Source organism: Thermobia domestica, chromosome 2 (genome assembly GCF_964235325.1).
Source record: "Thermobia domestica chromosome 2, izTheDome1.hap1.1, whole genome shotgun sequence".
Classification (NCBI taxonomy): domain Eukaryota; kingdom Metazoa; phylum Arthropoda; class Insecta; order Zygentoma; family Lepismatidae; genus Thermobia; species Thermobia domestica.
In genome coordinates this window covers 318,694,279-318,714,504 of record NC_137455.1, presented here as the reverse complement: position 1 = coordinate 318,714,504, position 20,226 = coordinate 318,694,279, and the positions used below count along the sequence as shown (strand labels likewise).

General features: G+C 35.7%; 1 protein-coding gene across 1 annotated transcript in view; it reads left to right on the top strand.

Annotated features, from left to right (window-relative positions):
- The first annotated feature begins 16,876 nt into the window (after nucleotides 1–16,876).
- Nucleotides 16,877–20,226, top strand: part of LOC145679498 (aminopeptidase N-like) — a 92,410-nt gene continuing 89,060 nt past the window's right edge. The window contains exon 1 of the mRNA XM_081750077.1: nucleotides 16,877–16,976. Coding sequence (XP_081606203.1) covers nucleotides 16,877–16,976 — 100 coding nt within the window. The remainder of the gene's footprint in view (nucleotides 16,977–20,226) is intronic.

Sequence of the window (20,226 nt, the reverse complement as noted above, 5' to 3'; positions counted from 1 at the left end):
AGATAAAAAAGATTTTTTGACGAGACGTTGATTTAACAAACATACAAACATTCCTTTTATTATATTTGATTTTGTGAAAATATGTACTTGCTCTTTAAAATAAAACTGAAATAAACTTTGTTCTTTACATGATAATAAAATGTGTATTTTAATGAACATAATCGGGTGTAAAATGTGTTAAATTACTCGAACATTGATTGGTATTAAATTAATGTACTTAGTGAATGAGTAGTAAAACGGTAAGTGCAATGTGATCGGAATTAATGAATCTGATTCAGTTGCTTGTGGAGTTGCTTCAGTTGAGTAGGTATGAGATTTAAGAAAAGAAGTGTTATCCATAAAATTTGGAGAATTACGTCAAAATATTTGCAACTTGTACATTCTACATCTTCCTGAGTTATATATTTGGGGAAATCCTGGTGAATTATTTCCTCAATTTTCTTAGCCTACAACCTCCATAGTTGAGTTTTCATCTTTTGCTGACGAACGTAAGGCAGTATTGCAAATATGGGCTCTTCATTCTAGGAAAGGAGTATTTGTAAAACATGATATGATGGCTCCTATTGTCACAATCGCTTCTGACTGTCCCATTTTCTTGAAGAACTTTTTCCTGGCTATGTGGGTACCGTGGAATAATAATATCTCTGGAAGTTGAAGTTCTTAGGGTTCTACATAAGCTGTATATCTACTTTAATAGCTCCTCGGTGCGGAGAGTAATGTAAAATTTCAAACCAACCAACTAAGTTATTTACACTATAAATACGAGATGTTAAGTATACTAGACACGTAACTAATTAGAATGACAATTATTAGAAATAGACTGATTCTTGTATTCCCGGGTATTCCCATCACCCGGGTATTTACGAGTATAATATAACTCGTATTCTCTTCTGTTATGCAAGTCTACTTAAAAAAAATATGTATTATTGGTTGCGTTCATGACATGTGTTTTTATAAGCAACCCCAAATGTATATACATTTTGATCTCTTACAATGCCCCTTCAGATAAAAAATGCAGGCTTCTACTTAATTTAATCTCGAGATCTTTCTCTGACCACAATATGGTGCCTCTAAGTGACATGTTTTATGTGAAAATCTGATGAGTGATTCATACTTAATATTCGAATTATTTTGGTGGGGTGCTGATTGCCACAGCTAGTTATTCGTGCCACGACTGCCGCTGGTTGCAGATATCAAGGTGCTGATGGCCACGACGGCGTGCTGACTGTAGAGTTTCTGTGTTTAATATCTGCAGTAAAATAAGGACAACCATTTTTAGTGAGGATTATGCCAGAGCTATTTATTTCGTTTGTGCTGCAATTAGCGTCGGTACTAATTTTCAAACATTTGCAGTTATTGTGTCAATCAAACAAAATTGGTGTAAAGAATAGACTTGGCTCAGTTCTCTCTATTCCTGTTAACAAGGTTGAGAATAGTTTATTTGTATTGCATTGTATCACTGAAGTGCAGTATATTAATTTAATCCATACTTTTGAGTGGAAGAAATTGTGGGTCCCCGGCCCATTTTTCTTTGAGTTGCAGTTTAAAATTGAGACCGTTTAAACTGAAAAGTGTGTATATATCCTCACTATATATTGGGTTATTCTTGTTTGTGAATGATTTGAGACATTGATATAAGGGGAAAGACGCTATTAAAAAGTAACAAAGACGGAAAATAAAAGCTGAGATAATTTTCAATTTTTCATAGTAGTTTGTCTTGTCTCTGTTATATTAATTTTTATTGCGTGTCGTCTGTCGCAATCCATTTACCTAGTATTTTCCAATTTGAATTAAGAAAACGTGGGCGATTCAACTCAGAAAATCCAGGAGAGAGCAAGTGGTGGACTTATACCCAAAGTTCAAAAATGTACTTGTCTTCTTTTCAGGTTTAATGTTCCAGAGGTCAATTATTCGGTCAGTTATTTGGCTTCAGCTATTTTCAGAATCACTCGCGTATTTTTATAAAATTTCTTTTTCTAAAAAGTAAAGTTGTTTGAGATGTTTAAGCTGTTTAAGTTTAATGTTTTATAGTCGAAGAGAGACGGATATATTCTTAACTTTGATACTTCAAGTAAGTTATATGTTAAATTCTCCTCAACTTAGTATCGATAACTTTCCCAATAATTTTGGACAGCTAATTGTTTTTGTTTTTATAAAATGTTCCGAGGAAATATAATCTGATATTTATTGGAATAAAAGTATTTAGATTCGGAATATAAAGGAAATCTTCATCTGATATTAAAGTAATTTGCGATTCTCTTGAAAAGGAAAGAAAGATTATTGGATTCATAGAGTAGAGGTCTTGGATTGGCCTGAAGTAATTAAATTCAGTAATTGCATCCTTGAACTGAAAGTCCTTGGCGATTTAATTGGTAATTTCTCGATGCTATAAATTTGTTCTGAAAAGTTATTCATTTCAAATTATATTCTAAATATTTATTATCGGATCCAGTTCTGATTTAGCGGCGAGGAGAACTACTAATGATTGTAAATTATTGTAATAAAGATTTTTTTCTGAAAAGCGTTTCTCTTGTCATTGTTTGAAATTTATAATATTTTATGTGTTTAGTATTTACCTCTGGATTTCCGGTTTAAAATTAATAATTGCACATTCCGGTATTTTCCTCGTGTAAGCCCCTTCTGAGGAGGTTGTTGGATTGGCTTTTCCTCCACGTTGTCCGATAGACTACGGACGTTACGGCGTTACATAGCCCACGGACAATTATCTTCCTCACCTCGTTCAACTTCCTAGGTGATCAACATAATTGTCCTTTCGCAGCTTCGATTGCTAGGCCAATATGACTTCCATGTCAACATACAAGAACCTTGATGAGTTGCAGATAACCTCCATAGTTCGCCGCCTTTCCTCCATTACCAGGTTGTAAACTCCGGGCAATTTTTTGACACATAAACGGGTGTCAACTATTGAAAAAAACATACATTGATCCCCCTCCTTTGAATTCACACACCCACTTGCGAACGGTATTATGTGCACGGCCTTTCTCTCCAAAAACATCTCGCAGCTGCCAATGAATACGCACAGCCTTTTTCCTTCGTGAAGACAAAAAATAATGGGAACTCATTGTTTCTCAGCGGTAAAATTAATAATATCATACCAATTTTCAAAAAGACTTCCCTCTATCGACGCACCTGGAAAAATACTGCTATTTGGAATATGCAATTTGAAATATCTATACCTTAAAGTCTAAAGTTCAATTCATTAAAAACACTAAGATACTCCTAAGACTTTTAACCTAAGTGAGAATGGCACATACTTTTTCTAGGTATTTAGTAAGCCTAGAATTATTATTTACTACATAAACGGAGCAAACAATACATAGAAAACTTGCGGGTATTAAATCACTAGACTCCTTTTTCATTCAACTGCTCTCTGAGGTAGCAAAAAGGACAATTTTAGGTTCATGTACGTATTATTATTATTATTATTATTATTATTATTATTATTATTATTATTATTATTATTATTATTATTATTATTATTATTATTATTAACCATTCTGCCCTTCGGCACGTCCTGGGACTACTGAAGATTTTATTCAATTTTAGATTTTGTCACGGAAGTGTTTCCTCCACTTTTGTCGGTCTTCATCCTCCTCTTTTAAGTCTCAATATTTTCTCCTATCTTTCAAATCATCGATCACCTGTGTTCTTCTTATTATTATTCCTCGCTTTTCTTCCATTTTGCTTCTATGGCGGTGTGAAGAAGACAATTCCTTCGCAAGATGTGTCCAATCCAATTGGCCTTTCTACGAAGGATGGTGGTTACAAGTGACCTCTTTTCTTCTATCCGTTTTAAAACATTTTCGTTTGTTGCTCTCGCTGTCCGTTTTATCTTCTCCATCTTCCTCCAACACCAGATTTCGAAGCTCTCCAAATATTTCTTCTCAAATTTAAGTAATGTCCAAGTCTCTGAACCATACAGTCCAATGCTCCATACATTGCACTTGAACAACTTCTTCTTAAGTCCAATATTGTGCCTGGTAATTAAGAGTGATACAGTATTTTCATGTTGAATGCTTCTTTAGCTATGGCAATTCTTGACCTGATCTCTTTGGTGCACTAAGCGTCTATCGTTAAAATACACCCAGATACTTGAAATTATCCACCTCTTCAAATTCTCTTTCTTCTACTCTGATCCGTAAGGGCGTGTTTCCAAGGGATAGTCTCATGACGTTCGACTTTCCGATGCTAATTTCCATTCCATACAGTTTTCCAGTGCCAACTATTTTATCAATCATCTCCTGTAGTTCTTTTTTGGTTTTAGCTATTATAACCATATTATCTGCATAGCTGATCTTGTTAATGATCTGCTCTCCAATCTTAAAATCTCCAATTCCCATTAATGCTTCCTTCATTAAACATTCACTGTAAATGTTGAATAATTGGGGCGACAAACTATATCGTTGTGTGATTTATTTTCCAATCTCCACACTATTGGTTTCTCCTTCATTCAAGTGCAGCTTCACTCATTGATCTGTGACCAGGTTTTGAATGAGTCGTCGATCTCTCCAGTTAACTCCGACTTCTGTAAGTATTATCAGTATTTGGAATCATTATTATACATATAAATAATTCCAAAAATAATTACTTTTCTTATTTAGGCTATACATTACTGGACAACTGCTTTATGTATCGTGGCGGACATTAGACTTTCACCAGATAATGGCGACTGCTTTGAAACAAATGCAGAGTATCAGAATTAAATCTGTCATATCCGTAGTTTCTTGTGGAGAAGAAAGAAACTTGTGAACCAAGGGTTTAAAAACAACTCATGTTATTAATATAAGCTTTGCCGAAGATTATTAACTTATATCATCATAAATGAAATACGAAAGACTTTTTGAAAAGAAGAAATATAACATACAACTTTGCAAGCGGAGGCAAAGAAACCATACGTAACCAGACTAAAGACGAATCATTTACACGGTAGTGATCGTGGTTCAGTGGTCAAGGTACTTGACCAGTAATCTGGAAGTTCTTGTATCGAATACACATCGGCCAATTTTTTTACTTAATGAATTTTGATGGTGATTGATGGCGATGACACACGTTTTATTATATTCCAATATTTGAATAGTCGGATGTTTCAATACTTGAACTATCAAATCTTTAGGAATAATAGTAGTAATAATAATAACTATCTCGTAGATGATTAAAAATTAGAAACTTATTATCGCTTAGTTCATACAATTACAAGCAGAAACGTGAGATTAGGCAAAAAATGTTTCGGTTTTGTTTAAAGTTGCAAATGAGAAGAATAATTTCTCATCTCGATTCTAAAACAAACTAAATAAAATCGGGACGAGACCTAACAGTTTACATTCGAGACGGGACAAGACTAATTCAAATTATTGTCTTGCTTTGGAGATGAGAATCAAGATAAGGCGAAAATTATCGTAAACATTTCTCCTCTAATCTCGATTTTCGAAATAGTGTATGACACTCTTTAGGTAACAATTGCTCTGCAGATAGAATATTATACGTTATTTTGTTACTTTGTATTTCAGAGCTCACTGAATTATGGTTTGTGTTTATATTTGTGTAGCAAACCTTTCATGATTACATCTGCATACTCTACAAGTTAGTTTGTTATTAGTTTCAAATTTTAATACCATTATTATTATTATTATTATTATTATTATTATTATTATTATTATTATTATTATTATTATTATTATTTTATTATTATTATTATTATTATTATTATTACTGAATATTTGAGATCTCAATATTACGTCCTATTCCAATGCAAATAAGCATACTGAAGTTAAGAAAAACGAAAAGAAATTTTTTGGACCCTCTATAAGGATGAATTTCCTTATAAAAGATACTTTGGAAGGAAAAGAGGGGGAAGAAGAAGGTGTGAGCTACTGGAGGACATGAAAATCGAACCTTCGGAAACTAAGTAGGTTCACGATACATAGTAACACCCTTCCTTTAGGTAAAATATATTGTATTATGTATGCGTTATATTGATATTTTAACAAAATATACAAACAAATATAGAAAAGGGATAGTTCCTATTTACAAATTTTTGTTGAACCAATATATGGAACGTGTTGAAAATTGTGAACGAAAATATTATTTTTATTTCTAGTAAGACGGGAGACAAATTTATGACTCATAGTAGACCTGAACGATGACCCGTTTGTATACATGAATTGTTTGCGAAACACGCGAGGTTTTCAGACATTAGGAATCAAGGTTGTTGATTGTGGCGTCATGTTGTTAGTTTTTCCCCTGTGAAGGAAGTCGTTTCAACTCTAACTTGTAAGAACGAGATAAATTGACTATTTTTCATGTTATTATTCGTCAGAAATATCAACATTCTAAATTATAATTTTTTCTTAATATTTTCGTAGGGAATCGATCCGCAAACCCCTAACTAAACGAATGCTCAAACCACTCCCAAAAATTGCTATTTTAAATAACAGTCAAGAATCACTTGTCTATGTAGCAAATTGCAAACGTTTACGATTCCAATATTTTATTAACCATGAAACACTAATTTCGAACATGATAAAATAATATAGTCCAGAGAATTCAAGTTTGAATTGTAAAAAAAGTCGAAAGTGTATCTCTAACTTATCTCTATTATATTCCGTTAATCTCGTTGTACAGTTATTTCCAGTAACTTTGAACGACAGGGACACGAACACAGATACATCGAGGACATGTAATATTTCAAAGGCTCTCCCAACGGGAATCGAAACTGAGACCCCGCCTACTGAACTATCTGATGGGGTGTCTGGTTCGTTCCCAAGGTAAGTAAGCTTGAGTCGGACAACATCGTGCTCGTGTTTTTTCTCGGGACACTCCCTCTTTCTCATTCCACCAATTTGTCTATTATAGTTCACTTGCTTCAATCATAGTCTTCCTCAACCTAACAGGCATAATCATCGGGCATTAAACGTAAAGATTTCATTTTCAAGCTGTTAACCCAAACCAATACGAATCGAAAAACAGTTGTATTTGCTATTGCTCATTAAGGTGTTTTCACAAAACATATATAGAGGGGGACAAAACATACATGGGGAATCGTAATTCCATTCAAAAGTGAAACACAAGACTCATAATACATTAGCCCTAAACGAAACAATTCATATCGTTTTTAACTTTTCCAAAATATGTACGGATAAGCGCCAATCAGATTTGGAGTGGGTCAGTGACTTGGTGGATCAGTGGGTCGAGTGTTCTGAGTACCAGTGGGTCATGGGTCAACAGCACCACCCACCATGACCCACAGCGGTCCACCACCGCCATGACCCACCGCGACCCACCACGAAGAGACCCACTGCTCACTGCATTTTAGACATCATCTTCTGGACAGCATGTTTCTTTTAACTCTCGACCCTATCCATAGAAACTAAAAACACGTTTCTGATTCTTTGCAGTTTGCGATTTTCAAAATCAGGCACGCAACCAGAGGGGGGCTAGGGGGCTTGGCCCCCTAAGCTCTTCGTGGCACCACCAGACCTCAATACAGAAAACACAATTAGATATGTGTGAGAGAATTTTAATCACTTGTCTCCTCTAACATCTTCATGGCCTGTCTAACCCTCTGTGGCAGTTACGACTCTGGTCCAAACCCTCTAATGTATGTTTTGCGTATTATAGATGTAACAGAAGAAAATTAGCACTTTGTTGGAGTTGAAGAAGAAGACTGAAGAAACAGTTGAGGTTAAATTTATATCACTATAATCAATGTGGAACAAACCGAGTCCTGCGGGGTATATAATCCGTTCTAACACTACTACTACTACTACTACTACTACTATTACTACACATTCTGTTCACTAACAAAACCTAGTGTTGCGGTGTCCAGTACAATTCATCATCATTTTCATCATAATGTCAAAATATTATTTCTTTGAATTTTTAATCCTCTTACTTTTTCTAATTTGTTATTATATTCACGCACTTAGCCTTCATGCACTGACACTCTTGTTATTTTCTTGTTTATGTTTCTAATAACCTCTATGAGCATATTTCCTTTATGTGGTTGTTATTAATATTATTAGATTAATGTGTCACCTGCTATTTTTGCTGTATATACTTACAGTAGTATAACTACTTAAAATAGTGAATGAATAAAGGAAAACCCCTTAGACCAACCACAATTTTTGTAACGTCTACATTCCTAATACAACACTTCCTCGAAGAAAGGGCCCAACCCTTCAAACATGTAGACCACAAAATAAAAAATGTCTGTGCTAGCACTTTACCAGAGCTGACTCTATAGCGTTATTAAGTGCATGTTAACGAGTTTTGATCTATCCTTCCTATTCCACATGCTGCGTTTCTTATCTGTCTCTTTCTTGAGATCCTCTCGTCAGACTTATCCAGTCAAGGGCGGTAGGATGTAGGGATCGAGCCAGAGCGGCTGCTCAACCTGGACAGTGATTAAACGGGTTGTCCTACCTTCATCATCTCATTCGTCCTTCATCAGCATCTCATCGGTCCGAGTCACCGCTTACCGTTGTTCTGGTCTGCATGGCGGCGGACCCCATGTTTGTGGTGCATCCATACTGGATGGCCGACATGCTAAACTACCACCTGTTTTCCTTTCTCCCTCCCCTTAGTCACGAAGATGGTAAAGCGGAAGGATACGGGCAACAGACAACGAACTCAGTCGTATACTTCAATTGCTTCTACCACATTAAACCTTTCTACAAGTTCCAGATCACCACGAAGAAATCAGCTATTTTCTGATACTGTAACTCAGCATCGCCATCAGGCGAAAAAGCAGCACCGAGATAAACCATCAGACTTTTCAGATATGGATGCAGCCGATGACCACTTTGCTAATGACGCCAATCATACTCAATCATCTGTCATGAAGAATCATATTTCTCACGAAAAACCCTCTTTTCACTCATTTATCCTTCAACAGTATGATACGAAGTTCAGTAACGAAAAGTTCCTTACAACTCAACTCCGTAAATATGTACCCAGCATACCTGTAACAAAAAACGTTAAAACTAGAAACGGATATTTTTTCAAATTGCCAGACCCACAGTTCATCACTACAGTCCGGAATAAGGCTTCACTTGAGATCTTAGCCAATTCATCATATCACCTAACTCTACTCGACTTAAACAAGCACCCCCACCAAAACTACTTCCACTACTTTTAGTAATGATTCGAGCCGTGGACCCAACTTACAGTGATGAAGATATTTATAATTAATTCAAAACGAAGGACATGCCATCAGAAAAGTCATACGCATTCGATACAGTGCTGGTCCCACTTACATGGTATGTGCCCTCACCTCACCTCAAGACACCATCGATAAACTTCTGACGGTATGAGCACTTATCTATAAACGAAAACCTCGTGTCGAACCATCGAGTTCTTCTCCCCCTTTGTCTCTCCGGCGTGAGAAATGCCAGGTATACAACTCTCATCATACTTCTCAGTTTACAAACTCTGCTGTATGCGGTTACAGTTCTGGGTCCCATCAAATTCGTATCTGCCCAAACATGAAACAACCTCCGAAATACCCCAGGTGCAATGATCAACACCCTGCATATAGTTATAAATGTAAATTCAAACCTACAGCTCAAGAATCTTATCCAAATCTTGTTGTACCTATACGGGCTGCAGAACAGACAGCTTCTACCAACCGCACCGTTGACGATCCTGTCACCGTTAGGAAACTTCTTGAATTCATTGCTCTGACATTACTGTTTGTTCTCTAGAAAAGTAGTTAGATATTGATTCTCTTATATAATTATAATGCTAAGAATATTCAAATATTCTGAGAATATTGATTATGAATGTTACTATTATTATTTATTACTTTTTATTGAGAACATAGTTATTTATTATTGAGAATGTATGTATTTTGATATGAAATGAAAGGATTGATGGGCTGTTAGCGAACATGTTTTATTTTATATTATTTAGAACAACAAACAATGTCACATTCTGCATGTAGCTATTACAAGGCGCTAAGAGAGTCGATACTTAATCCTGTAAACAGTATTGGTGCAGTTAGCTTACTCAGAAACACTTTAGACAATAAAAGCCACAAATTAATGTGATCCTTAATGATTTCAATTATCTCAAGAACAAAATTCAACAAGTTAACAAATTTAGTGATTAGTATGATTGGCAGTGATAGTGGAGTATCGCAAGATCAGAAAGGTAAGGAAAGGACAATTTAGTGGGCCAGGAGAGTGTGCTGCCATTCTTGTAGTACTTCAATAAGCCAATCCAAGTTCAGGTATCCAAATCTTCACTTGTTGTTGAAGGAGAGGTTTTTTATACTGTTTAGGCAACAAACAACAATATTAACAAATGCTCGACAAATATCACAGTTAATTCAGTCAAAATTTTCTTATATCATAACTACATATACAAACAAATCAACACTATTTTTCAAGACCAGGATAACTAAGTTCTGACAATATTAATCTCTCCTACTCCTATAGACCTTCAATTCTGAGACATGCGAACGGCGATATGAGTCTGGCGTGTCATTCTCATCAGAAACTAAGACGGTATTCGGTGTCAAAAATTTCCTAATCACAAATGGACCATACCACTTGTCGCTTAAAGATTTCGCTACCTTATCTCTTAATGATGATTTAACGTGTGCCTTTAAGAGGACACTTTGTCCTATGTCTAAATTAACGGGATTTCTTCTTCTTAACATCAACTTACGCCTTGTTGCCCAACTTTTCTCCATATTCTGAATAGCTTCTTTCCATATCTGAGCAGATGATTTTCCACCAAAATCAGAATCATTGATGCTCCATCGGTTTCCTAACGGTGTATTATATGGACGTCCAAAATATACTTCGATGGGCGACATCTTTAATCCTGAGTGCTCGCTTATATTTAAGGTGAATTGGAGCTCCGGCACAAGAGTTGACCACAGATGTTGCTTCGTCGAGATGTAAGCTCTAAGGGATGCCTTCAGGGTTTTTATAAATCTTTCAGCCGCATTACCACCAGGGTGATAGGGGCTCAGCCGTATGTGCTTGATACCCAAACTAAACAGGAATTTCTTGAAGTGTTCGGAAACAAAAATTGAAGCATTGTCAGTGGACAGGGCCTCCGGAAAACCTAGTCGACTGAATATTTCCATCATCTTGTTAGCAACCACACTGGAACTTATGGTTCTCAAACGCTCCAAAACCACAAATCGGCTGGCGTTATCAACACCTATAAGTATAAATTTAAATCCATTCGAATTTGGTAATGCACCTACTATGTCAAACATCCAGTGAGAATTAACTCTCTTACTGAAATCAGAAATTAAATGTCCCATTTTCTTTTGATTCGATTCCTTAACCTTTTGGCACACATCACACGTACTTACGAAATTTTTGACGTCTTCTTTCAATCCTTCCCAGGTAAATTTCTTCATCAGTTTAGCTAATGTTCTTGACACACCAGCATGACCACCAATCAACGCATCTTCATGATGATATTCAATAAGCACCTTCCTTAAATCTTTCGGGATTACTATCTTATATGGGTTAATCGCCGAATTAGTTCTTTTTAGCAGGATATTCTTATTAAGGTGATACCCTTGAACATCGTCACCGTTCTCAATTCTTCTGATAATATTATCTAATTCTGGATCTTCTCGTTGTAATTTATCGATAGGATCCTTAATTAATGGCAAATTCCAAAGATGCATTATATTCATATTTCTTCTAAATGCAGCTAATCCTACCGGTCCATCCAATATACTGAATTCAAACGGATCGTAGATTCGTGTCAAGAAATCCGCTACTATATTCTCCGCTGACTTTATATGGCGTATCTTAAAATTAAACTGACAAAGCGTTTCGACGAAAGGACCGTACTTTAAGAGCCTTTTACTGTTGTTAAGTATCCAGGACAAGGCTTTATTGTCTGTTAACACGTCAAACTCATTAACCAAGTAGTGTCTATAACGAGATATTGTTTTTACAAGACTTATAAATTCTATCTCATAAATACTGCGGTGTTTATCCGCCTCTGAGAGTTTCTTGCTATAGAAGCACACAGGTTGAAGGTCCCCATTCGCATTCCTTTGGGAAATACATCCGGCAATACTTTTCCCACTGCCGTCGACGTGGACTACAAAACGTTTATTAAGGTCTGGAGTCTTTAAAACTATGTTATCTATCAAAATATTTTTTAATTTATCTAGAATTTGTTGATGTTCCTGAGTCCAAACAAATTTAATCTTAGGAGATTTCAAGGCACTAAGGGGAGCCATTAGCTGTTGGAGCTCCGACGCAAACTTAGAATAATAACTAAATACTCCTAGTATTTTCAACAATCCACGCCTATTACGAGGTGGAGGAATATTTCGTATAGCAGATACTCTGCCTGGGTCAATTTCCATCTGGTCTCCTTGAATAATATACCCCAGATAATTGATCTTTTTATAAAACATAAAGCATTTGTCAGGAGATACAGTTATGTTATAATCTTTGAACCTCTGTAACACCTTTTCAACCATTAACATGTGTTCTTCAATTGTATCGCTAGCTACCAGGACGTCGTCAAAATAAATTTTGACACCCTTATCTGTTAGATCACCTAATACCTTTTCCATCGCCCTTGACAAAATGTTGCTCCCAGTTTTTATTCCGACCGGAACTCGGGTGTATTGATAACATCCCTTGGGAGTAACCAAGGTAGTAATCTCACGTGATGATTTATCAAGGTAGATTTGGTTGTAGGCCCGCTTTAAATCAAATTTAGAGTACAGTTTCTTATCCGCAAGGCCTGTCAGACACGCTTCTAAATTCGGGGATGGATATACGTCATTCACAATTAAGCTATTAGCCTTAATGTAATTTCCTACTATTCGATATGTATTGTTCTTATTTTTCACTAGAAAACAACTACTGCCATAGTTAGCATGGTCAACCTCTTCTAAAATCCCCTCCTTAACAAGTTCTTCAATTTGATCATAAAAAATTTTCTCCTTATTTTTAGGAACTGGAAAGGGGGTATCCTTGAAAGGTTTATTCTCCTTTAAATGGAGTCGACCAACGAACCCTTTTACACATCCAACCCTATCGGAAATTACATCAGAATATTTAGTTTTCATTGAGTCGATGAAAGCAACAATCTCAGGGTTATCGAACTTCCACGAGTCTTGCCCTAAATTCTGATTTTTCACCTGTATGTTAGGTTGATTCTTCACCCGTGTGTTATTCTGAGCCATTACCCGTTGATTAGATGAAAGGTCAGGAGGCTGAAACTTCCGATTCCGCTGAATTAATTTATGGAAATTTTCAGACTGTTCTAGGTCAACGTCAGACGCTTCGGAACCACTACTATGGTTTAACACCGCATCCTTACGTTCATTGTCGTTCGACGAACAATTCACTCCCGAAGGACTAACATCATCTAGTTTTTCCAAGACACTAACATTTTTTGAGGATTCCGTCACATTATCCACCCTTTTCTTCTTTCTTCTACGATTCCTATTTCTTTTGCGAGTACTGTTCTTCTTAACACTCTCAGATTCTGGAATCTCAATTGCCGATGGATCCTCATTCTGAACAAGATCTAAATTGTCTTTTGTAGTAACAGTTTTGCTAGATGACTGACTAACACCATCCTTAAGTTCCGAAACATTCATATTACTAGGTCTTTCATTATTTAAAACTAATTTCGAAGTGTCTCCATCAGCGACAATCCGATGACCAAAGCACATTTCATTCGCACCATTATCATAATCCTGAAAAGATTCTCCCGAATCACGACATCTCACGTCGAACTCAGAATTCACTATTTGTCCCATGGACGAATTATTCCCAAAGGGCATGTCACTCGCACCATCAGATCTTCTATTACAACACGTTCGAGTCGGAAAAGAACCATCTTCCCATGTAGATGTCACCAAAGTTCCACTAGACGGATTCACAAAATCGGACATTGCATTCGCACCACCTAAAGTCTCAACAGATCGACAATTGATAGTATCATTGTTCATTAACGATGTCATCTCTCCCAAGTTCTGATCAAAAGGCAAACGAGGAATGGAATTCCCCCTTTCACCATCTGAACCACTAGCACAAGCAGCTGTTCCAGACGAACAACCAAATCTCGATGACGAAGTCACCAAGTTCACGTAAGATGGATGCTGGTCACAAGAGTTTCCAATCACACCACCAGTCTTGCACGAATTAAACTGCGATGAATCGTTATTCTGCTTCGAAGTCCCAGAAACTAAGTTTCGGTTCGGAGACAAATGACGATTGGACCTTTCTATCGCACCATGCACACTACTAACTGGTTGAACCCTCGCATAACTATCAACCATGGAAGATAAAGTATTTTCTATATGATGACCCGAATCGATTTCTGAATCAATCATCGCTCTAAGTTGACCAAGCTGTAAGTTATTCGGAGCACGAATCTCCAAAATTCTAGATTCGGCATCAACTAGATCCAAATCGCACTGAATTCCTTCATCTCGCAAACCATAATCAAAGAAATCTTCGTATATAAAGATCGAAGTCATTTTATCTTGATCCAGAGAATCCCGAGTCTGTATTCTCTGTTGATTTCCATTCTTCCCCTTCAACTGGCCGGCATGAGGACCAGACTTAAACCCTTTAGATTGAAAACCAAAATGCCGAACTGTTTTCTTAAAGTTCAATGCAATTCTTTTCTTGCCACCACGGAGAACTAAGGTATTATTAGAATAATCAACAACCGAATTGGTGGAACGCAAAAACGGAGTTCCCAGCAAACACTTACAAGATAACTCATCTACCACCTTGAAACTAACTCTTTCAAAGTGTCCTGAAAAATTGACGGTCAACACAATTTCCTTGTTCGTGGAAAAATGCAATCCTGAAGGAGCATTTACTAATTTCTCTTGTGTTGTAGTAATATATTTCTCGAAACCACAAGCACGAACCAAATCTGCACGAACAATGTTGAAGCTGGAACCACCGTCGACGCAAATGTCCGTCAACTGACTATTAATTTTTCCGACAACGAAAGACGCCACAGTATTGTCCATCTCTGAAGGGATAAACGATGAAGTTGTTCTAGGATTCCCTCCAGGCTCAGATAAATTACTTGGACCCCTAGAATTCCGAAAATCCCGAGAGCCACCTATCGATCGACTCAATTTATTTTCGTAAAGGGTTGATCTACATTTATTTTCTAACAAAGTATTATTCACCGAGGTTTCATTCGGACCCAATTTATTATTATGATAGATCGATACTAGAACACTAGACTTTTTTCTATTATCACTCATTTCTCTATTATAATCTAACTGGTTTCTAAAACTCAACACGTGTTTTTCAGCTATTTCCAATAATTCCAAACGTGATGCAGGCAAATAGTTATTCAACATCCTATACTTTTGATTAGGATTTAAACCACTCATAATTATACTCACTAATTCCGATTCCGGACCATCAAATCCTAATACATTCATAGCTACAATAACAGACCTTACATAATCATTAACTTGTTCAGACAACTTCTGTCTTCTATAAACATACTCTGATACAAAAGAATGCCTACTCACTGGAGTAACGAAATTACTTAGTAAATTCCCTCGTAGATTATACCAACTTACATTGTTGTTCAAGGCAAATAAGATTTCTCTTAATAAAGCACCAGTACATTTAGCTACAAGAACGGTTAATACCATCCCGAGTGAATAACTAGTTTCTAATAATGTTTCTTCAATTTTCAACAATAAATTGAAAACTTGATGACTATTACTCCCATCTGTTAATTTTACATCCTTAAATATCAACTCAAGAGATTCACTGTTTCTTTTGAATGCATATTTTACCATTAAGTTATGTTCGATCCCACCAGAATCTAATCTATTAACTCCAGCGTGTACACCAGATTCCGCACTATTTCTAGCTTCATATCTATTTATAGGTTGCAGAAAAGGAGAACTCAAAGGAGCTTTCGGAGTAGAATTCCTTATCTGAGAAACTCTTCGATAATAGTCACGAAGATTAAGGTATCTGTTAGTATTCTGACTTGGAATATTTCCAGCAACGTTATCGTTTAAAGAATCCCGATTTACAAACCCTGTCTGTTCAGATTGCCTTAATGGAGCTTCAAAGGCAACTTGCCTTACATCTCGCTGAGACTCTCCTAAACTAGTTGCATTAACTTGCCTACTAAACCCATAACTAACAGAATGCATACTATCATTATTTCCAATAGTACTCCGATTGACTTCATTTGAAACCCGTCTGGCGTAAAGACTTCCCTGAGTGGGAGGAGTTAATGACATATTGAATTGCCCAAAATCAGAACGTGAATCAGCATCACAACAACCAGTTCTATCTCGTGTTACTAGTTCTGAATACCCATCGGGTATATTAATACTCACAAACTCAGATCGATTAGCCATCATAAAGTGGCAAATTCACAAAAATTCCTTAAACACGTTTTTTTTTTCAGGTAACAAGAGAAATAATACACAAGAAAATATATATAACAGGTTAGCATAAACAAATTAATAACTAAACTAACTACGGATACTACAACAACCAAAGAGAACCAGCATGGAACAACCCTATTTACCAAAACCTAGTCTTGAAAAATATTTGTTTGTTATATTCAATCGACTTGATTACAATCTTAAATTTCGCTTAATATTCAATATTCTCAAATTTATTCAATTTAAACCAAAATATTTTACCCTCTGTTATGATTAAACTGTCTCAAGATTATAGTTTTTACTTACAATAAACTTCAAATGTAAATTCATTTTACGACTAGAAGCAAAAAAGGTTCGAGAAAAAAAAAATGAAATTAAAAAAAATGGAACTGACGTATTAACCATTTTGTAGCGTTCCCATCCGCTATCAGGACAAGAGCCGATGTTAAAAGGACAACATTCATGGATACCAAAGCTCATGCAATGTTGACCAATCAACACTACCCAAGTCCGACCTCAGAGGGATCTACGAAGAAGAACGCAATTCCGAGTCATACGGCAGGTACAGATGGATAATTCAGCATAATCAACAATAAGTAAATGTAAATACCAATTACCAGTCATAAATATATGTAAATATATATATAAATAAATAATAACAACAACAACAATTCAAGTGTATATAATTTATTATAATAATACAATATTATTTCGGGTAAAAAATATGTTGAGCAACAAACAATTCTTTATTCCTTCGACGTCTGTTCGTGATATAGATTCAACGATAATATTCAGTCATTGATCATATTATAGTTCAACTCTTATCGGAATAATAAGCCTATCCAGGAACAATAACAATTTAATCTCAATATGAATTTCGTAAATAATATTTATAATTCCTTTTTCTTTTTATCAATTTCAATTTACTTGACCAGAGTAGAGAGAATAAATTCCTTAAATCGAATTTCAGAATCTTAAATCAAAGTTCTCAGGAAAAAAAAATCTAGAAAAACGATCAAGAAAAATCCTTTTTGGGGGGGGAAATCTCCAATATCGAGAGATCCGTTAGGTTTATGTTGAAAACAACAATAATAATTAAATTAACAAGTATGTCAAAATCTTTCAGCAAATTTGGAGTGCCGTGCCTCACCGCACCATTCGCCTACAATAGCAAGCAACAGGATAAATCTCAAAAATTGTTCAAAAACTATTTGGCTCAATTTCAATACTAATCGCATTAATATATGCTGAAAAAAAAGCAGATTACAAACAATTACTATATGCATCGGGTTTTAGCCCGCTTACCAAAAATACAATGCTGAATTATCAATCGAAATTCACGTAATTATTAACGCGGTCCAAAGAAATAATCTATTAATCGACTATTTTGGAATCAAAAATGACGACCCACAAACATAGAACACAAACAAAGGACAATCAACTATGATATATATATTAATGAACACTCACCTCTTATATTCTTCTTTTTTTTTACCTTTCTTTGGTATTTACTACCTCGCTCTCAGTCTGCTTGTCGTCTGTTCTTTATCAAATTACAAGAATAAACGTGCTTAGGCAGTGATCGAAAAAGTAACTCAAAGACCAATGCTTAGGTCTGAAAACCGAAAACGTCCGAATGTAACTAGTTCTATCACTGATTCAGTCGGCTCTCTCTCGGACCACAAAACATCGAGAGTCACTAAAGAAATCAGTGATACTACGAGACAAACCCAGGATAAGGTATAGTGTCTCTTACCAAACGACATTCATTACTACTCTCACCTCAATCTTCAACATTCTCATTCCCCCATTCAGCCAAACTAATTTCCATTCAAAGATCGAAAGTCACGCTCTGTTTCCAGATTCGCTAAAACCACTATGACCAAACTTAGGTCTGGTTTCAACAGATTGAAATGCTCTCCCTCGTTTTCCACATTATCATTCCACCAATCCGTCAGACAATTGAACCCAGAGAGTGGTCGTCGCTAAGATTGCAGGGAATATTATTATATTGCAAGACTATGCGTTCCAACGTGCAATGGGGAGCAAACCTCTGTTCTCACTCGAAATATCCCACTTCATCGTTCCACCAACAAAAGAAAAACCACCTCAGATTCTGGATATTACGAGTATTAATGCATGCATAACATGCTATTTTTAAGGCAACAGCCAAGAACAGATTTATTTTACTCACTAGCACATCTAATCTTCCTGCCGAAAGGAACCCACATAGAAATACACCATTTAACACTCTCGATAAAATACGATAGATTTCGGCGAGGAAAGAAATAGCGACTTATTGACCAAGACTTAGGTCAACTATACAGATTTCTACGTTACTAATTGAATTCATCAAATGCCCCTGCACACCTGAACACGAAACAAACTTGTCTGACTTAAAAGTATGGAAATATGAACAAATACAAATTTCACTCAATACTTCGAGCACCATTTAGACACTGGATAATCACAGAGCATAATCTAACCTCTTCAATTTTACTCAGACAGCACCAATGCACATGGTCAAACACCAACCTTCCGTTTGCAACTTTTCGTATCACTATTTTTCTTCCTTTCTTTTCAAGAAAAAAGAAAATCACGAAACACAACACAACTTGCACTTTTATTCTTGTATATTGAATCAACTCCTTCCAGATATAACTAATGCAAAAAATAGCAGACACTACAAACTAAGTCAAACGAACAAGACACGCGTCCCATATTCTAACATCGACGATAAATTATCCGCCTGCTAGGAGACTGCAGGAAAACGTCCTCCTTCCTTCCAAATTAATACGTCAGTTCGCAGCCGGAAAGGTTGCGAGCTCCCACGAAGGACAGCGGCGCTACGATCGCGATAAGGCACGTCACCTACCGCGCAAGCGACCTTGAATTGACCAAACAGAAAAGGAATGTATTTCTCTCTCTCTCACTCACCACAATCGTAGATTCACATTATTTTTTTTTTTTTTAAAAAAAAGAAGCAAACGAGGAAAGGTTACTAATTCTTGTTAGTTTTTACAAATCAGAGAAAGTTAATCATCGATATTACATAATTATAAACATTTTCTTTCTTCTTTTTTTACATAGTTTTTCCATTATTTCTTCGCCTCCAACTCATAGTAACGGGATCGTTACACACTTTCCTTTCACTAAAAGTTTTTTTTTAAATATTTTACAAGACTGATGAAATTCCTGACGTTAATGGAATATTGCTCTTTCTTTTATACTTTTAATCTTATGAAATGAGACTTAAAAAGTTTTAATTATACTCAAATAATGATAAGTCAATTCTTATTAAATAACACACAACCCTACTTGTTTGAAACTAGTTCTTAGTTATTGTCGTAAGGACATGACTTGCAAAAGAACAGCTTTTACAAATTTTAATTGTATTTAAATACAAGGAACAAAGCAAGTAGTAAATTCTAAAATTAACTAAAAATGGCTGTGATTATAAACTATAATGCAAACAAATGCAATTGCCTAGGATTTACTTGAATAAGAGGACATAAAGTGTATTAATGGTTGCAATCATGTTTTTTTGAAATTTTACTGAATTCTTATATAATAAAATTTTACTGAATACATATAACAAATACTCTTCAGAGTAAGCTCTGGAAAAGTGATAGCACATACCTTTTTTATTTTCTCGTCCACCCGTTTAAAGGGTTGTGCCCTTTCTTCGAGGAAGTGTTGTATTAAGAATGTAGAGGTTACAAAAATTGTGGTTGGTCTAGGGGGTTTTCCTTTATTCATTCACTATTTTAAGTAATTAACATATATATATATATATATATATATATATATAT